Here is a 19,182-nt window from a genome sequence, read left to right as displayed (position 1 = left end):
GACGGGGCCAGAAGGCCCGGGCCCGCCCCGCCGCGGAGGGCAGGGGGAGGAGCGGAAACAAAATCGTCTCCAGGGCGGAGCGGGGTGGAGTCGTCCGGCTGTGTCGGGATTTTCAGTAGCTAAGCCTTCGGAGCACCGTCAGAACCAGGGAGACGCCGTCAGCCAGCTGCGGGCCGCGTCTCTGAATAAAATTCCCTAAAAACTGTCCCCAAGGCCGCCTAAAATAAATAATAAAAAACCCCCAGTCCATCCCATACACCCAGATCCAGAAACCCTCAGCGCACGACACAACTGTGAAAAGTGCCCTTAAAGAAAGACCTCGGCTTTTCTTCGCGCCTGAGCTTTCTGCCAGTGGCGGTAACGCCAGCCCCCAACGCTCCCCGCGCGGAGCGGGCTGCCGCCGTTTTCCCCGCTACAACACAGCCCGCCTACAGCACTTAGTAACCGCATCACGACCAAGGACAGCAGAGAACTTTCCGTGTTTTATTTGTACCTTTTCATTGATGACAGTACAATAAAATAAATTAAAAGAATCCAGCCCCGAGTTCCGCGGTGTCAAGTACTCCACTCCAAACCACGGGCGGCCGTTAGAAGTCAAGAAAGCGACGCTGCGGGCTCACAGCGACGTTGCCTTCCGGAGGACGCCACCACGAGCAGCGTATTTGACGCCGTTCCCAGGGAGCAAGCCGCCCCACGGCTCCCCGAACACCGGGTTTGGTCCGTCTCACGCGACAGCTTATAGGGAGCCGGGGGAGCCCGAGGGGCAGGGAAGTGTGCGATTCGATTTCCACTTGCATAAAAGACAAACTTTGTGGTAAGACATTTTGCCCAGACAGCAAATCCCAGGCGTGTAAACACAGCCAGAGCAATACAGCAACTGGAGGAAGACGATGGGGTCAGCGTAACGGAAGCAAAAGGGAGCCACTTCTCTTTTGACATGATCAGGGCAGAAGGCTGGGGTGGGGGAATGATTCAGTAGCAAAACAGGTATCACAGTACACCTAGACTACAGAATCAGTGAAAATCTCTCTTAAGCTTGATTGAGATCTATGTTCACCTTTACAAGTTCTGAAGAATATTTAAAATCTCTTCTTCCTTCCCCTTCATCCCACAATTTTACTCTGCTGCACTTTTCAAAAGCACAGAAGTTTGGTTTTACTGAAATTTAAGGCTATTATGAAAAAATGAAGCGTAGGGCTCCTCTTTCAAAGCTATGTATAAAAGTCAATCCACTCTAGGTCTTAGACAACTTTAAATACAACCATCCGTTTTCCAAAATGAATCAACTCATTTTTATATTTGGAAGACACAAAAAACTTATACTGCAAAAGTTTGTCTTCATGCACATACTTTTGTCCTAGAAACCAAACCCCTGGTGTCAGACCAGGAGTTACCACTGTAAGGTAACTTCAGCTCAGGACACCCACCCTTTGCTGTATCCAGATGTGCTGGTGGGAGAGGCTCGTCACCACTCTCTTTGCCTCAAAGTACCACATTATCAAAAGATCTGCTATGGAACATCTTAGAGTTAATCCACCTGGCTTTGAGACAGGCTGAGGATGTACTCACACAAGCACATCTCAAGAAGCAGCAGTTTCTGGGAAGGAGTGCTGGGAAGACGATGGCTGCCTATAGCCTCAGTGTTCTTGCCCAAGAGAGAAAAATATGAAGGAGCAGCAGAAATAGACACGGTCCTAGCCATGACCACAGCTCCCAGTTCTCTTCACGGGCACAAGAGGATACTTTGCTTATTATACATGCACCTATGAAAGTTCAACGCATTGGAGGACTTAGATTTGAGAGGGTGAGGATCCTTTCCCTCACAGGAAAGTGGATAGTTTTGCATGCCCTGAATTAGGCAACAGTGTTGCTGGTGGTTTAAGAGTCAACTGAATCTGGTCCAGAAGCAGCATCATGCTAGGTAGGGCTTCACAGAAACGGCTACCACCAACTCTTCTTCCTCCTACCCCTAAAGTGCTGGGAAAACGCAGCATGACCAGACTAGTAGCCTAGGAAAAAATATCCACAGTCCTACCAAACATACCGTTTCCTAACCTGATAGAGAAGCTTCCTAGGAGTTTAGACCTTAAAATCCTCCACAGATGCTGAGAAGAGTTGCATATGGAAAAAATACAACCTTGAAGAAACTGGTTAACAGTAAAAAATATGGCAACCCAATCCTGGTATGGTCAAAAGGCATTTTTAGAATAAAAGTGACCCTTTCTAATGCAGACCTATCACTTCATTTCTCCAATGGCATTTTTCACTAAAGAAATGCTCCTCCAATTACAAACATCGAAGATAATACTTTAATAACACTACTTTAGGTATTATTTAAGGTTTATAACTTATTAGAAATTAACATTTTTTTTACACACACTTCATATTTTTATCTTGAAAGGACAGCCAATCTTAAAACAGTCACATATGGATAAAGACTCACTACCTAAGGGCCATTTCTAAACATCCTGAGTCTGACTCATTTGAGACAAAAGAGCTTTTCTTTCCCCACAGAAACAGGCTCCTTGCCAGTCAATGCTTCACCAGCCACTGCATGTATCACTGACCTTCCGACCAGAAGCATCAGTGAAAAAGCAACTCCCACTACAGGTACATTAGCTACAGGCTCTGACCAACAACTGCAAAGTTGGCTGCACCTGCTGACAGTTACTATCCCCTGCAAAAGCTTATTTTTCACCTAACAGAGAAGGCTAAGCACGGCACGCACCTGACTGCAAGAATCAGTCATAATCCTCAGTCACATGGCATTGCTAAAATAAAGCTGTGACACTTTGTAACATGTTATAAAAATTCACTGATTACCTTAACAGACTAGAAATAATCACTGCAATTTTCCATTAAATATAGCATCATGAATTCAGTGAAATCAGAAAAAAAGTATTAAAAAAAAATTCAAAACAGCTCCTTAGTTATACCTTGCTTGAACTGAACCCTTGGTATAAGAGCAGCATGAGTAAACACATTTCATTTCCCACCGTAACTCAAGACAGAACGCAAACAATAAAAATAAGAATAATCTATAAAAAACACAGTACATCAGAAATCTATGTAAAAAACATACGTCTGTATCAAGGAGCTCAGTAACAACTTAAAGCACCACTCAAAATTAAGTACCATACATGTTACAGTACATGCCATTTATTATGACAATTTAAGGCTAAAATTGGTACGACTCCCTTATAGTCAAGCTTTCTTATATTTATAAATGCATACAAACATTAAGTAGATACAAATGAGTAGGGTTTTTTTTTTATTGCTCTGAACTGTCTACTACAAGGTTCGACTTTCCCAGATGTCGTCTCAGTTTGCCTTTTCAATCAAGCTGAAGTCCTACAATTGCAACTTATGGCACTTGTACGATTATAGACCTTCTTTGATTTGAGCTGTAAATAAATTCAAAGACATATCAGACAAAATTGCCCATCACTGCAAACTTTGTAACTTTGTTAACTAAACATTCGTCCATAAGATACATAACAATTCACCACAAAGATTATTTCTGCAATTCTTCAGGAAGGATTTTCTTTTCAAAATAATAGGTCTAACCAAGCGGCAAACAAGACAACCAGCAAGAAATGATTGACTAGTACCAGTCTAACAGACTGGGCTTTAAAAAAAAAAAAAAAAAAGCCGAATACATGCTCCAAAACAAAGAGCAAACTTTTCTTCTTGCTCACAGAGCAATTATGTTTCCTAATTAATTACGTAGGGCAATGCCTCATTCTGCCAGTGCCAAATTCTTTGACTGTAGCTTGTCCATTTCTTGACCAATATTTCCTTCAATGGTATCACACTGGGCAAGAAAAACCTGAGAATAAGAAACAAACAAATGTTATTGGGGATGCAATTGTAGCAATGGTGGATGCTTCTTAAGAGTAGAAACTGCAGTTTCCATCATGAATTTGAAGAAGCCAACTCAACAACCACCTTCCAGTTCAGTTTTAATAATAGCTTATTCACGATTTTGTCTACCCAGCATCCAACAGAAGCATGGTATTTGAGAAGTCAACAGTGTGACTGCCCACCCTCACCAGTCCTGCCACTGAAGCACTTCGAGTTGATCCAAAGTTCATAAACAACAATAAGGATCATAAAGGTTCGGACAAGTTAGTGCTTTAGTTTGGAACACGACTTTTAAACTCCTTTCTAAAAAACATACTTCTGTAGCTGAGGGAGGGAGCAAGAAACCTACTCAGGCAAATATAAAACAAGCTTGCATTAAGCCAAGGCCTCTTCTATTTCTCAGGACTACAGCGCGACAAGAACCCTCATCTTTATCAGTAAGTAGCTGGTGCGCCTCAAAAGACAGAAGACTCCTTTCCAAAAAGGGCAGTCCACAGCACCTTAAGCTTTCTTAGAACCTGCCCACAAGTTCTTACAAGTATAGCAACCCACACACAGCAATTAAGAGCCAGCAGCCACTGGTCACTTTGCTTGTGCTGTACGTAGCACAATGTGCCAGCACTTTAAGCCAATAAATTCTTTCAGGCCAATTCCAATGTATGTGAGTCCATTGTAGTTTCTGAGCAGAATCTACCACTGTCTATACACGTCTTGCTATGTCTGCACTAGACTTTAACAGTCAAACCAGATATTTAATGTTATTTAATTAAAATGACATTAAGAAACTTCCTTCCCTCTAGAGCAGCGAACTGTTGTGGCAGGTGAATGTTTCTCAACCATCACACTGCTTTGAATCATCTGTCTTCAACCAATTAAAAAACCCACCCTCAGCACAGCTGCTCTGTACAGATTTTACTTTAGAGACTCTCCACAGAAAGTCAGTATATTGCAACAGAAGCTGAATTTTCCAAAGAACACCTCTAGCAAGGTCGACCAGGAGTTACAGTTGACTGCATCTTTGTGCCCAGACCTCCTCATTCCTTACTGCAGCCCACCGAGATACGTGAAAGGAGGAATCACCCCATTTTCTTTACAAGTTATCAGAATTACTTTACATCATCAGGCAGCCATAAGGCCAACCACTAAGGTAAATTACAAACAGTATCTGAAGGCAGCATGAACTACAAAAAATCTGTATTTTTGTATCACATTTTATAAAGCTATTAAATAACTCTTAAAAGGAGGTCATAAGAAATACCAATGTAAGAACAAACACTGAAAAAAATCTAAGCACTAAACAGCTCTCATTTGTACAAACCTTTGGTATACAAGCACCCAGCATTAATGGAAAACAAAAAAATAAAAATACTCACCTGAACCCTTTTCACCAACCCCTTCTTTTTCAGTTTGCAATCACTGAAATTCTCTGGCAGATTCTGCAGTAAAATAAACAATTTGATGCAGCTTAATGTTGAAATTAACATAATAAACTTACAGCAAAACCCAAATGTGTCAAAGAATCCTCTTAACAGGCATCCTCAAAATGGCATGCCTGCTCAGTAAGGATGGCTACACAAGAAAGAATTTAAAAGTCATAAATTCAATAAGTCTGGGATACAGCATGCTGATTATAAAGAACTGAGCTAGCAAATTTACCATGTGTCTTTAGATAACATACAGCAATAACTGCATACACTGCTTTTGTCTACTGTGGCGTATGCTAACCGTTCTGCTGAGCTTCAACTTCAGATTTTTTTCAGAGACTGTAAGATGAATTCTTTTCTTACAAACACATTAACTCAATCACTCGCCATCATTAGAACATATCATCAGTAATGCAGGCATTGCCAGCCTGTTTAAGCTGTACATCTGATCTTCTCTGCAATCTACTCATGGAAGGGAACAGACGTGAAATGTTACATGCTGACAGCTTTCAATTTAATTCAAACTGCATCATTTTCCATACTCCTACCACCCAATATATTCACAGATGTCATCTTAGCAAATGTTATATGCTTTGTCCTTTTGGAGCAGTGTGAAATTGGGGTGTTGGTGGGGAATGGTGCTCAGGTCTATGATTTTTTTTTTTGAAACAAGCAAAACAGATGATTATCATCATATAAAGCTTATGTGAACATTCTCAGAAACATTATGCTCTCACTGTTGAAAATGCATAAAAATCTTGGAGTTTCTCATTTGTATACCTTTTATTTCCCGCCCTAACTCCATATCAAGCATAGAGGTTTCCCTATACTACTCTCTGTTTCGTTTCAGCTAAAATGCAAGCCCCACTGAGAGGTTTAGATACTTAATCTTTGATAACAGTAATTAAAAAAAAAAAAAAAAGAAGATGCTTTCTTCTTTTAGTGTCCAGCCAAACATGCATGGTCTTAAATATAGGAGTCTTGCACATAACCTAATATAGGAGTTAAAAATACAACAGGCTCCACACTAAAAAACAGTCCATCATGGGAAGTGAAACTATAGGCATCACTGAGATCCCAGGAAGTTCAGGGATCACACTGCTCCAGTATTTATGCAGCAATGAGCACACTGTAAGTGACATCAGACAAAGAAATAATAATCACCAGGCTTAGCACGCATTCCTAGCACCATGGGTGAGGAGAAAATGGACACGCAACAGAGTGAGCTGGGACGTATTCTTACATTTTACTTCTACATAAACTTCTGGTTTTAAATACCTCTCACTCTTTCTATGCTCAGCTGGAAGAAGGAATGCACAATACTGCTTCTTGCCTCCTAGGAGAGTATGGAAGTTGGAAGTAACTACTACTACGCTAATCTCTTCCCAGGGTCAGTTTTGGAAGATGAGCAAGAGAAAGAATTTTCCGTTCCTGTAGTTCCAGCTTCCATTTCTGTTGCTCCAGTACCAGTTTTCCCAAACAGCAGCATTGTCAAGCTGTATAAAACTCATATCAACTTTGAACACTTCCCTTCAAGATCAGAAAAGGTATCTCCCTTGCAGAGGGAGACTTCAGACTGCACCTTCTGAAACAGAACCAAAAACTGGATGTATTTCTTTCCGGTGGAAAAACAACCATCAGTATCAGAGGCACAAGAGAGTAGGCAGATTAAGGGAGATACCCTTCCAAACGCAAACTGGTACAGTGTTAGCTTACAAACAGGGACAGAAATATCTAAAAAGTTACATTGTGTTTTTTTATTTGGCTGGTTTGTTTTTTTAAATTGATGTTAATCCTTTTAATACCAAAACCACTCTTCAGTTTGTCTTAAGATGCATTCCATCACCCATCTATCCTCTCCAACTCCTCTTGTTTTGTGAGAAAGAGGAGGAGAAGTAGCTCTGACAGTAAGTTACCAGGTTAACTCCAGGAATCTGTCATGCACAGTGTAAATCCTCCTACAGGAGCCTGTTCTATGCTGGTCACTTTCTTCGTTTATGTCATGTCGCCTTATGTCCTTGGATTTACACCACAGGATAGGTTCATTTTACATTTTCAATAATGGTCTGCCTAAAATGAAAACTCCTTTTTACAAGTGGCACATCTCCATTTTCCAAAGGATAGCTTTTTTTCAGTTGTTCATTTTGGAAGCTACTTTGCTCTTTACAAAGTGTATTTTCTAGTACTGTGTACTGCAATAAGCCCTTGCTCACTGCAGTGTGCTAAACTCACATGTCTCCTCCCAGTACGCAGGACACTGTGAAAAGATTGTATTACATGCTTTTCTTTCAGAAACTGGGTACTCCAAAGACATTACAAAACAATTGAGAAGTTAGTTTAAAGCTGTGGGTGAATTCTCTTCAAACATCAGTTCTAGTTCACAAATAAAAAAGGCGGCCTTTGGAGTTTTTATATTTGTCACAGGGAAAAAAAGTTTTAAAAAATACTACAAAATTGTATGAAGCATTCTAAGGCATCTTAGACATAGGACCCTGCAACCACATAAGAAAACATTCCCAATTTTCCCTTGGTTTTCAACAACACAATTCACTTTTTAAAATTAACAAAATATGACAAGAAACATTTAACATAAAGAGAGTATTTGATGAGTACTGTTTTGAGTCCATATATGTAATAGCCTGAAAGAACAAAGATGGGCTAGGCCTAATTATTAATGGCTGATTCTTATCAGAAAATGAAGATGTTATCTCATTGTCACAGAACACCTTTTATGCCTTGAAGTTTTCCATTACTTGGAATTTCTTAATCATCAAATTAAAAATGAAATTATGCGCTAGCTCAGTTACACTGCCCATCTCCCTTTGCTGAGTACTTACTTCAGGCTGTACTTTCTGAAAGAGATTCTGGCCTATGCAAGTATTCCCACCAATCTGAAACAGCAAATTAACAAACAATTTTCTATCATCAGAATAGGCCTAAGTTAACTTTCAATAGCAGACAGGGAACTCCAGCTGTGCTTACCACACAAAGTCTGTTTCTAAACCAGATATTGGTAACTGGAAGAAACTTTGAAATCTGAGCGTAGAGAAGACATTCAAACTATTTCTATTTTTGACAACATTTTTCAAAACTTCTCTTTTTAATTGCATCTGTGTGTGCAAACTCCTATGTCTGCTTGCACACCTTCATAGCTCGTTTGCTGGGGGTTTTTTTGTTTTGTTTTTGGTTTTGTTTTTTTTTTTAATCACGCCTTGTAATCCCCTTGGCAGAGACATGGAATTGGAAGGCCTAAATGTACTAACTTATCAGGCTGCTTAAAGGGTGTTTTGCAATCAAATTAGTAAAGTTTACAAATCTTAACATCAAATTAAATCTCACAGTCTCTCTGTTTTACCTTAGTCAGCTTACGTCTCCTCTCCAGGAATACGTTGTCCAACTATTCAGGGTTTAACAGGTGAAGCTGGCAATAAACCTTAAGTCACAATAACATTTCAATATTTAATTAAAATAAAATTTAATTAACGAAGGAGTAGCTTAAGCCTAGGTAGTGCTTATGCAAAACTCTTGCCAAATCTACATTTTGGTGCTAGCATTGCTTGCAGAGCAGTAGTTTGGATTAGTATATGGCTTTCTACTGCACAGCATATTCTTACTTTTATAGCAGGTCTCCTTTTTGCCTTGCACTTTCTCTGTGACAAAACCCTGCTCAAGACTCACATTCCTTGGTTCGTATGGTCTTAAACTTTCAAAGGTGACGCGGTGCTGGCTTCACCCCAGCACCTTCTGTAGAACTCCTGGGCACAGATTCTTTATCCTCCCCCATCCACCCAGAAACAGAGCCTGAGCCCCCCTGTTCCCAGCAGCTATCTCCCGCCCCACGCCCCCAAATTCAAAGCTGCTTAACCACATCTCTTCAAGAGTTCTCACCCTGCAGATACACTGACAAGATGCACTGCAGAGACACACATGTTACATCCTCGAAGACTCACCTTTTGTATGCACAACACTCATGCTTTATACAAGAAATCCTTAAAACCAATCACTGTTTACATTTTAATAAATTCATGCCTGTGTGTTTTCCTGCCTCTGGAGCCTCTCTATTCTTGAGTGTTCTTTCAGCTACAAACCCAGCATCCCTCTCTCCTGAGCACTGCTTCTTAGGAAATACAGACTCTCTTGTCATTTCTTTCCCCTCTCCCAGCTGATGTCCTAATAAAACCACCTCCCTTTACCACAGAACATCACCTTCAGCTCTGCTCAAGTTCTGTTTGTTTTGGAAGTGCTTCCAGTAACGATTTTTAAGCCTAGTGTTATCACCACATCTTTGTTCTCCTCTTTGCTCATTTCTTATTTCCCAAACCACAGACCCCAGTAAGGTCTGATGCCTGAAACCACTTTATAGCAGTGTGACAGTCAGTTAATAACAAAAACAAATGCTAGTAAAATTTATTATTTATGACTATCTTATCAGAACCAAAGGGACACCATTCTTAAAACAGGCAATCTTCTACACTAGCAGTCACTAGCAATAATAGCTAGAAACATTTTCGGGGTTTTATCGAATCGCTTAAAAAAAAATAAAAATCACTCTGCTACACATGGCACCAATGATAATCAGTTGGAAACAAGGATTTTTTGTTGACACCCCATCCATCTAAACAGGAAGCTTTTTTGTTAGTTTCTTTTAAAAATCCAAAACAATGTATAGTATTTTAGTATCTAGTTTTTATTGACTACCAGCCCTGCACTTTTTTTAACTTATTGTTAAATAAATTGGTAAATTGGGTAAGCACATTATGTTGACACTGAATCTTTTTCATCCAAGTGGACATGTGAGCAGCTTCTTTAAAAGCAGCTATTAAATGGCAGCATCTGTCAATGGGTTTTCTGAATGCAGAAGTAGTAAGTAACTAAGCGGTCTGCCCTTACTGAGGGATGACAGTACTTTCATGCTCCTTGTGCTTCAGAAAAATTTTCCCTTGAAGCTTTGATTTTATGATTCATGCTAAGAGATTTAAGAATTATAATAAATGTTTATTTATCCAGATAAATTCAAAGGTTTAGTAATAAGTTCTCATCTTATTGTAAGCGGCAAAACTTCCCAGAAGCCTGGTAAATGTTTGTTACAGGCACAATGAAGTTTTTTTCAGAATACTTCTTTCTTTTAATCCTTGAAATTTTAATTTCGTATTGATTTATGAGATGACAAGTATGGCAGAGATAAGGAGACAGTGAAAAAAGCTTCATCAGAACAGTACAGTAATATAAGTTAGTTTTACAGAGGAATTATAACAAAAAAAAAAATCCTCAAGGAAGAAGGATGGGCCACCAGAACACAATTATGTGTTGGTAATGTTATCGATGTCCTCAATACTGATACATGCAATTTGCAGATGATTTTGTCATGAATTTATGTAAACAAAATCAATGACTGGTATTTCCGAAGGGATAGATTTTTTTTCAGTTGTTAGAACCATCTGTTCTCTGCAATATTGTTTTTCTAGATTTCATATCTGCCATTGCATAAGAAATCATCATAAGAACAAAGTAATCTCTCAGATTGCAATATCGGTGACAGACTTCACATAAATTAGAGCAGGCTCACAAGAAGTACATAGTGTCATGACTGTGGATTTAAATTTTCCAAATGATCTCAGAAAAGCCTTCCTTTTTTTTTTCTTGAAAAACCCTTTCAGTTATTTGAAAAACTGTGCCAGCTGATCAAGTCAAGGACTTTCTGCATTCTACTTGCTGAGATTTGTAATAAGTAGTGTACTTCAACTTTTACTCCTGGACCAAATGTTTTAACTGTTGCAATAAATGGCATTTCTGGTGACACACACACACAAATCTTGGACTGTTGAACATGACTCAATTTGTATTCCTCCTGAAGAAAACTTCAAAGATCTGTGGCTTATGGGAACATCTGACTGTGTCACAGCATTCAAAAATTTGTAAGATGGTCATAAGATCCCTCCACCCTTCCTGCTGTGGAAGCAGTAGCTATTTAAACACAGGTAATGTTAAAATGTTTAAGTTACAGCTACTCTACCCGAAAGCATCCCTTCAAGACTCTCCTTTCACACCTCTGGCAGTGACAACACTGTACTTTTTCCTCTCCCACCCCAATACTGGATGACTACCGACCTACTTCTCCACTTCCTAAATCATTTCTTTTAAATTCATAGTTGTTGAACACATAGAGTCTAGTAGAAAGGCATGTTAGTTCCAAACTCAGCTCCACTAATTAACGAGCTTGCCTGCTAACAGTAAGAGAGCGACACCCCTAGAACAGATAGAAAACAATATGCAGGCTTCCTCACTCTTAGCTCTCTATAACCATACAAATCTCATTTTGTACCAAGCTAGATGTTTTTGATTGATCCAAACAATGTATGACAGCCAAGACACTTTAAAGAGCTTTAACAACAATTCTGCCAAAGAAACAAACGGGAAGATTTATAGTGTGAGGTTGCTGTATGTTTCACTTCTACAATGCATCCAGTTCTTCTGTCTTAGCAGAAAACAGCTCACTCAGTAGCTTTTTTTTTCCCCTTATCTTTTTTTAACATGCTGTTGATTGAATCCATAGCACATGTATATGGTCAACAGCATTCAAGAGATTTGTCAGAACTTGCTTTTTACTTGACTAATAAAAAGAATACTGAATATTGTATAAAACAATTCTGAGATACAGATAAAATACTTTCTGGAAGCTTTACACTCTTCTGCTTTGCATTACTATTTAGCACTTTTTACTTCAGTGGAACCCATTTATTGTTCATATACCTACCTCATTACCATTCTGTGTTGCCACCTCTGTATGTTGCACAACTACAGAACAGCTAAGTAATACCTCAGGAAGCTGGTGGCCTGTTCATCTGATCTGGTATAATAACAGTACACTGAACAGCTACATTTTACGTGAAGATTACACCCAACTACATGTGCCTCATCTGCAAGACTTCACAGAAGTTTCACACAAGTTCAGTTTTCATGCCAAAACCCACAGCTGCCTTTCTTTATTAAAACAAATAAATACGGACTTTGGTACATGTAACTGTCCTGATTTCAGCTGGGATAGAGTTAATTTTGTTTTTTTTCCTAGTAGCTGGTATAGTGCTGTGTTTCGGATTTAGGATGAGAATAATGTTGGTAACATAACTGATGTTTTAGTTATTGCTAAGTAGTGCTTACACTGGTCAAGGACTTTTCAGCTTCTCATGCCCTGCCAGCGAGAAGCTGGGAGAGGGCACAGCCAGGACAGCTGACCCAAACTGGCCAAAGGGATATTCCCTACCATATGACATCATGCTCAACACATAAACTGGGGGGAGTTGGCTGGGGGAGGCCAGGCTAATTTACCATTAAAGGTGCACAATATGAAAGGAGGAAGTAAGTTAATGAGCTCCCCACCATTCCTAGGAACACATCCATATTGTATAGCATTTGATGACGGCCAATTCAAATTATTACTCTACAATTTAGTCTGCTGCTGAACTTTTTCAAAGCGTCCATCAAATAAACTACATTTGGTTCACCAATTACAGGCATTTGCATGGAATCTTTCTGAAGCAATCCCATAAAGGGTCACTGTGCAAAGGAGTAGACCCAAAGACATCACTACTACAGAAAAGTAGCATTTTTCCTTCAGAGCAGGGTATTATGATCATGATATGCAACACAATTATATAATGAAGTTTACAGAGAACGACCAGCAGACAGAGAAACAGAATAAAGCAATACCCTAGTTGCCATAGTCTTCTACTTATCTCTGCACAAGTCCCTTACTCTCACCTAGCTCTCAGCTACTACATGATACAGGAAGATATATATTATACTCTGGAAATATGCTGTAAAGTTATGATCCATTAATGACTGTGAAGCACTTCGATATACCCCAGGACATTCCAAATAAAGAATCCAGTCCTCAATATGCAGGCATCTCAAATAAAAGCACTGTCAGTCCACATACGACTGACCAGAAAATTCTTCAGTCTTCGCGATCTCCTTGTTCTTATGCAATACAGAACACAAAGTGTATCTGTTTGTTTTTTTTTTCCCAGACCTTTAGTGTTACCATGAAGTTTAACACGAGAGTTTGCCAAGACAAACTAAAAGGGTAAAACTTGAGTAAAGGATACCCATTTCATGTAGTCTTAACAGGCTGCTGCCCCAAATGAAGCTCTTCTGTAGAATGGGGATGCATACACAGGCATTAATGTCACCATTTAGAAATAGATGCTGCCAAGTAGTCTTTTGGAGACATACAGGGGCAAGAGCTGGATATTAAAGAAAAAATGAGCAAACCAATTAACTAATTTTCAAAGCCAAAATAAATGTTAGTATTTTAAAATATCAAATAAATTACAAGAAAGATATATTCTTAACAGTAAGTTTCTGTTGGGATTTGACCCTCTTCTGTGGTTATTTACTTACAATGGCATCAATCTGTTCCAGGATCTTCATGAACTGCTCTGCAGTTCCTTTTATCCTCTTGTCCAGTTGTTTCAGTGCTTCTATTTGGAGATCCTTTGCTAAAAATCCCTGAGGAGGAAGGAGAGGGAAGGAAAGACAACATTATTCCATACCTTACAGAACACTCAGCTTAGAACAATCTGTCAATCCACCACAGCAGAAAACATCTTTTACCATTTCTGTAGTTTCAAGTATGATAGGGACTCCAATCTCAATCTGTATTCTGTCAGTCCTTGAAATGCTAAATTTAAGATCCGCTAGGTTTACTTAAAAGATTAAACAAGTAACAGACATTCTCCTTTGAACTTTCAGAGAATTCTTCATGTTTTTCTCGATCTAAAGAATATAATTTATTCAATACGCAACAATATTTACCTTTTACCAAACAGTGCCATGTCTCCATTTTGCAAATTCATAAATAGCATTTGAAATTCAGTAAGAATTTTACAGGTCCCTTGGACAGTTAGGAGGGGCACCCTACTATTGGCTACGCAAAACCTTTAAACAGTATTTTTTTAAATACATACACCTACGAAACTGTTTTGCAAAGATATAAAATGATACAAAACTGGCATACCTTCTGGATACTTGTGAACTCTTTATTAACTTCCTCTAACTTATTAGCTATTTGCTCCACTGACTTCTCCAAATCTTTTAACTTCTTTAATTCAGCCTCTTCTTCTGGACTATTCTGTGTATTCAAAAGTACAACATTCACAACTATGGAACAAACAGAGCCACTATGCAGCTAAAAAGCAGCAACAGTGGTGATGCAGACAGAAAGCCTTTTGCTGATTTAAAATACATACTACACTCTGGTTATTCTTTCTGTATATTACTACCTATCAAATAAGCTTCTTCCAAAGCTTAATTACAAATACAGTCAAAATGGCAATGTATATAACCACATGAAATACAATGAATTTGAAGGGAGAAAGGAAAAGGGCAAACCATTTTTTTTGTTAGCTTAGCATCTTTAAAGTAGAGGTAACATTTATATCACGCAATATTACCTTGTCCTCTACTTGGCAAAGCCACCCACTAGAAATAACCCAGCAGACTCAGTAGCTACAGCTTGCTTTTTTTTTCCCCCAACCAGAAAAATAAGATGGTCAGATAAGGTTATCAGTGCACAGAAGGTTCACAAGCACTGACAAGCAACAGATTAGGCAGAAGTTTGTCAATAACGTAAGGCAGAAGTCAGTCAATAATGTAATTTCAGAAATGTGCAAACTGCAGAATTACCTGTAGTACAACGTGAAATTGAACTCAACTTTGTGGGTAGGCATACAAGATTTGGTTTATGTTGTAACCTGTTTCTGTGCTCAGCAGCTGAATCACTGACAGAAATGATGATAATTTAAGGGGGGAAAGAAAAAAAAAAAAGGTCCAAAGGCAACACTTACCCTTTTCCCAATCAACATGACTTTGCAACCATTTTTAACACCAAGTGCTGACAACGGTTGTTCCAATTCTTTCAGAGACTTCCCTAAATGGAAAACGAGAGAGGGAAAAAACAGTTAAAATATAGTTAGTGGCATAACAATATCTTTTTGAAGACATTCAAAACATGGGACACCTGAAAGCGACTAAGATGAAAGGCATCACCTATAAGAAACTGACAGGTTTATAAGTTACCTTTGTATATCAGTTTCTGGAAATGAACTGGAACTCCAGTGACTTGTTCAATAAGTACAGCCATGTCTTGTAGTGTAGGTTCACCATCTTCTTGTTGAGAAGCAACCTGAATATTGTGTTTTTCATTACCTAACAAAAAACAGAGTAACAGTAATACTTATTGTTACCTAGAAAATATTACAGGGAATCCGTTTCTAGTATTTCTTTCCATTAATGCAGAAAGTTCTCAAATCACTGATTCTCATGTACAATCATAATTTTCAATCAAAGGATTCTATTGCATTTCCTTCCTCTTGGAGTGACTTACTTCAGCTGAAAATTTTGTTTTACATTCTAATAACCTGAAGAGTTCGATCAGGCGTATTCTACTGGCATAATGCTCCTGCTAAATATTATTCCCCACCTCTTTTTAAGAGTGCAGATGGTGTCCAGACATCCCACAAGCTAAAGCATGAAAGCCCACACCTTCCTGATGTATTCCATTTCCTACTGGAGAGTCTTGCAGAGTCTGAGACAATTTATCACTTCCTTTGCTCCCTACTCCTCATACATGAGAAGCGAGCAATCAATGTCTACCCTGTCTCGCCTCCACCAGCCACCTGAGAGTGGCTCACAGTCCAAAAATTATTTCTCCCCGTAATACTGCTGATACGCAGCCTTAAGCACTTTGAGAAGTCTCAGCCTATATGTCACCTTCCACTTATGCAGCATCCTATTCAGACTCCCTAAGATTACTTGCATGCAAACAGCAGGAAGTTCTTAGAAAAAAGGAGTACGTCTATTCATCTCTGCTTTGCAATAGACCCTTTCTATAACCCTCTGCTCCCACACACTTAAGGCCTGTCAATCTGAAAGCTCCCACAGGAATCAGCCACCAACGGGAAATCAAGACAGGCATTTTTCACTTTGCAGGAGAATTCCTTAACAAATACCAGAAAGCAAACTATTCTCATGCCACTAATTTGATGTGCATGTATCTTTTACAAAGAAGAGTGCTAGAAACATCGATTTTAAAATGTTCCAGTCTCCAAGATTCACATGACAAGCGACACTGTGGCCTCAAAAACTTGCAAGCTCCCACAATATTTCTTACTTCCAAAATAGTTTTAAGCTCAAAATCACATTATACAAACTCTCCCACAAGCATTTTCCATAAACAGACCTTCTTCCCGATTTGTTTCGGGAAAAAAAAAAAAACAACCCAAAAATGTAGGGTTATATATTTCAAAGGGTTGTTTTGATACATACAACTGCTTTGTGTAAGGGCTGTGCCTGTCAGCAGTTGAGAGAAAAAACAAACAAACAGCAAATGGGGAAGAGAACAGCTGAAGTTTGCCTAGCAACAGAAACAGTTTTAATTACAAATTATGAGTACCACTTTGGGCAGACTGTAACAAAAAATTTACTCTAGGTTCACAGCAGAGTGAAATCACCATGAAAAATACCTCATGGATTAGAACTGGTATCATCAGTTTGCTTGTCAGTTTGCTTCAGTAAATGACAATACTAATTGAAAGTAACCACTAGTGCAAAATTCCAAAATCTTTTTTAAAAAAGCCTAAATTCAGTTTCTTGTAGATTGTCAAGTAATACATGTGGGTCTACTACCATTCTCTTTCTTAACCCTTATTTCCATCTTTCCCCACTTTCACTCAACGCATGCAAAACTTTAATAAAAACATTTGTGCGAACCAGTATCTGACAGCAACAGGTATAAATCAGACAGCTGCAGTCCAAGATGAACAATGCCTTCTATTTGCTATTAACTAATGACAAAGTAATTGCCAGATAAGAAAACAACTGGAAAGAAAAACATTCTCAGATTAGAAGACTGTTGGCAAACAGCAAGATGTTGGAATTATAAATATGTTAATATCTTGAAGTTATTGTCACCTTTGCAAATGAAAACCCCTCAGATCAAATGGAGCTCTCCAAAGGCATCAATGAGCACATGAATCATGAAGATTCAAACAGATTATTCCACAAAGTTCCTCACCAAAGACTCTTAGATAAAACTGCCAGGTGATAAAGGAAACATTTTCACAAAATAATCTATCAAATGCAACAGTAATAGTTTGAAAACACAAATGAGGAAGCAGAAATAAACGATAAGCTCTAAAGGTGGAAAGAACATCACCAACATAGTGCAAAAGGACCAGGAGCAGAATTTATCTTTCAGTAACTAAAAAATAATCCATAAAAAATTCACAAGTCTTGTTTACAAAAATCAGCTGGTGAATACCTTGCTGATTTAATATCTTACTATCCTTCTCATTTCTCCTACTGCCTCACCTAGATCCACTTCATCAAAATTTAACCATGGTATTTCTCATCTTACTTTTAAGAACTGTGGAGTCCAGACTATTCTGACCTCTTTGCAGTAACTTTTCATATTTATCTGCAGACTTAACCACATCTTCTCTTCCACCTTCTTCTCCCTCCTCCTCCTTTTCTTCCCGAACAAAAAAAAAAAACTCAAGTCATGTCAGCTGGCCTTTGAGTAACCCATTTCATCAGGTCAGCACCCAGCCATCATACTGAAGAAACCACCGCTTTCTGTTGCAATCTTGCGTCTCACTAACTGCAAACATTCAGGCTTATTCAACAAACAAGATGAGAGCCCATCGCGTAGCACCTGCTTTTAACGTACAGCGCTGACTTCAGTGACTTCTTTCATCTAAATGAAGATTGCTACCACAAAAGTGACCTCTGCTCTGTGCTCTCCGGCAAGGACAGCCTTGTCACCTATTCCCACCATCATCCTTACAGTAGATCTACCCCCGTGCAGCGACCTTGAGCATCTTGTTGACACAAAAAAAGCCTGTTTTTTTTTTCCTTCTGTTCGATCAGCTTCAGGGATCCGGCTTGAGAGAGACAGTAAGACGTGCCCAGCAGAGGAGTGAAACGTTACGGCAGCAGGCGGCAGCGAGGCCAGGCCGAGCGGAGGGTGAGCCGCGCCCCGAGGCCGAGGCAGGCCCGGCCACCGGCCCGGCGAGGCCGGGGACGACGCCGCCTCCCAGCTGACAGCCGCGGCCCCGCGCAGGCGCCGGCAGCGGCAGCTCCGGCGTTTTCTGTCTCCTCCAGGCTTTGCGGAGTTGCACCCGCGGGCACCGGGCGCCAGAGGCGGTCACACACCCGCTCCCCCGCCGCCAACGCTCCGGGCCGCCGCCGGGCGCCTTCCAGCGCCGCGGCCCGCGCGTTTCCCGCTTACTCCAGGGGCCCCGCAGGCCCGCCCCGCCCGGCCGGGCTACCGTTAACGGCCGAGGCGAGGTTCGCGGGGACGGCAGGGAAGGGCGGCGCCGGGAGGAGCCGCCCGAAGCCGGGGCCCGACCCGCGCGGTCCCGGCGGGGGCCGAGGCAGCGGGGCCAGCTCGGGGTCAGGGGCGCCGGGGGAGACGCCGCGGGCCGCGCTCGGCTCGGCAGCGGCTGGGAGCGCGCCCGCCCTCCCTGGGGCGGCTCTTACTGTAAGTGACGGTGACGGTCACCGGGGCTCCGGGCGCCGCCATCTCACCCCCGCCGCCAGGAAACCGTTCTGCGGGCGCCTCCCGGGGCGCGCCGGCAGCGCGTCACTTCCGCCGCACGCCCCGCCCCTCGAGCCCGGAAGCGGTGCGGCAGCGCGGCTCCGCGAAGGGGACCTGACGTCACGGCCCTGTTGTTTACCGGCGTCACCGAGGAGGTGACGGCGTCAGCTTGTAATGAGCACTGAGCGGGGGGCAGGTTGAGACCAAATTAATTACCAGAAACAGCACACAAAAGGATCAGCTAATCTACATGATTTTATCTCTCCACCGAATACATAAAGTTAACAATAACCCTAT

The 19,182-nt window shown here is 40.6% G+C and overlaps 1 protein-coding gene across 17 annotated transcripts; it reads right to left on the bottom strand.

Moving 5' to 3' along the window:
- Positions 1-482: 482 nt before the first annotated feature.
- Positions 483-19,047, bottom strand: BAG1 (BAG cochaperone 1). Of its 17 annotated transcripts, none has more exons than XR_014229910.1 (8): positions 18,828-18,961; positions 15,366-15,494; positions 15,134-15,216; positions 14,305-14,418; positions 13,689-13,796; positions 13,394-13,531; positions 6,567-8,709; positions 5,238-5,300 (listed from the first exon to the last, which is right to left on the bottom strand). XR_014229910.1 is itself a non-coding variant. In XM_082328074.1 (7 exons), exons 1-7 carry the CDS (start codon positions 18,868-18,870, stop codon positions 3,740-3,742), a joined length of 630 nt encoding a protein of 209 aa, XP_082184200.1. In that variant the 5' UTR covers positions 18,871-19,047; the 3' UTR covers positions 483-3,739. The 17 variants fall into 17 exon arrangements, 9 of the variants coding, with proteins under 9 accessions (XP_082184200.1, XP_082184201.1, XP_082184202.1 ...); XR_014229911.1 differs by having other exon boundaries at positions 5,246-5,300; positions 8,644-8,709; XR_014229912.1 differs by having other exon boundaries at positions 5,256-5,300; positions 7,205-8,709.
- Positions 19,048-19,182: the final 135 nt, after the last annotated feature.

The sequence above is a fragment of the Platalea leucorodia genome (genome assembly GCF_965183815.1).
Source record: "Platalea leucorodia genome assembly, chromosome: 1".
In the NCBI taxonomy this organism is placed as follows: Eukaryota; Metazoa; Chordata; class Aves; order Pelecaniformes; family Threskiornithidae; genus Platalea; species Platalea leucorodia.
The sequence above is the reverse complement of the archived record's forward strand: the minus strand, read 5'-3'. Positions and strand labels throughout refer to the sequence as shown.

Coding starts and splice junctions, on each gene's coding strand:
- BAG1 (XM_082328074.1), bottom strand. CDS start 18,870: ATGGCGGCGCCCGGAGCCCCGGTGACCGTCACCGTCACTTACA. Junction 15,495..18,827: donor GACCGTCACCGTCACTTACA/GTAAGAGCCGCC, acceptor GTTTTTTGTTAG/GTAATGAAAAACACAATATT. Junction 5,301..13,688: donor TGGAACAGATTGATGCCATT/GTAAGTAAATAA, acceptor ATTTTACTGCAG/AATCTGCCAGAGAATTTCAG.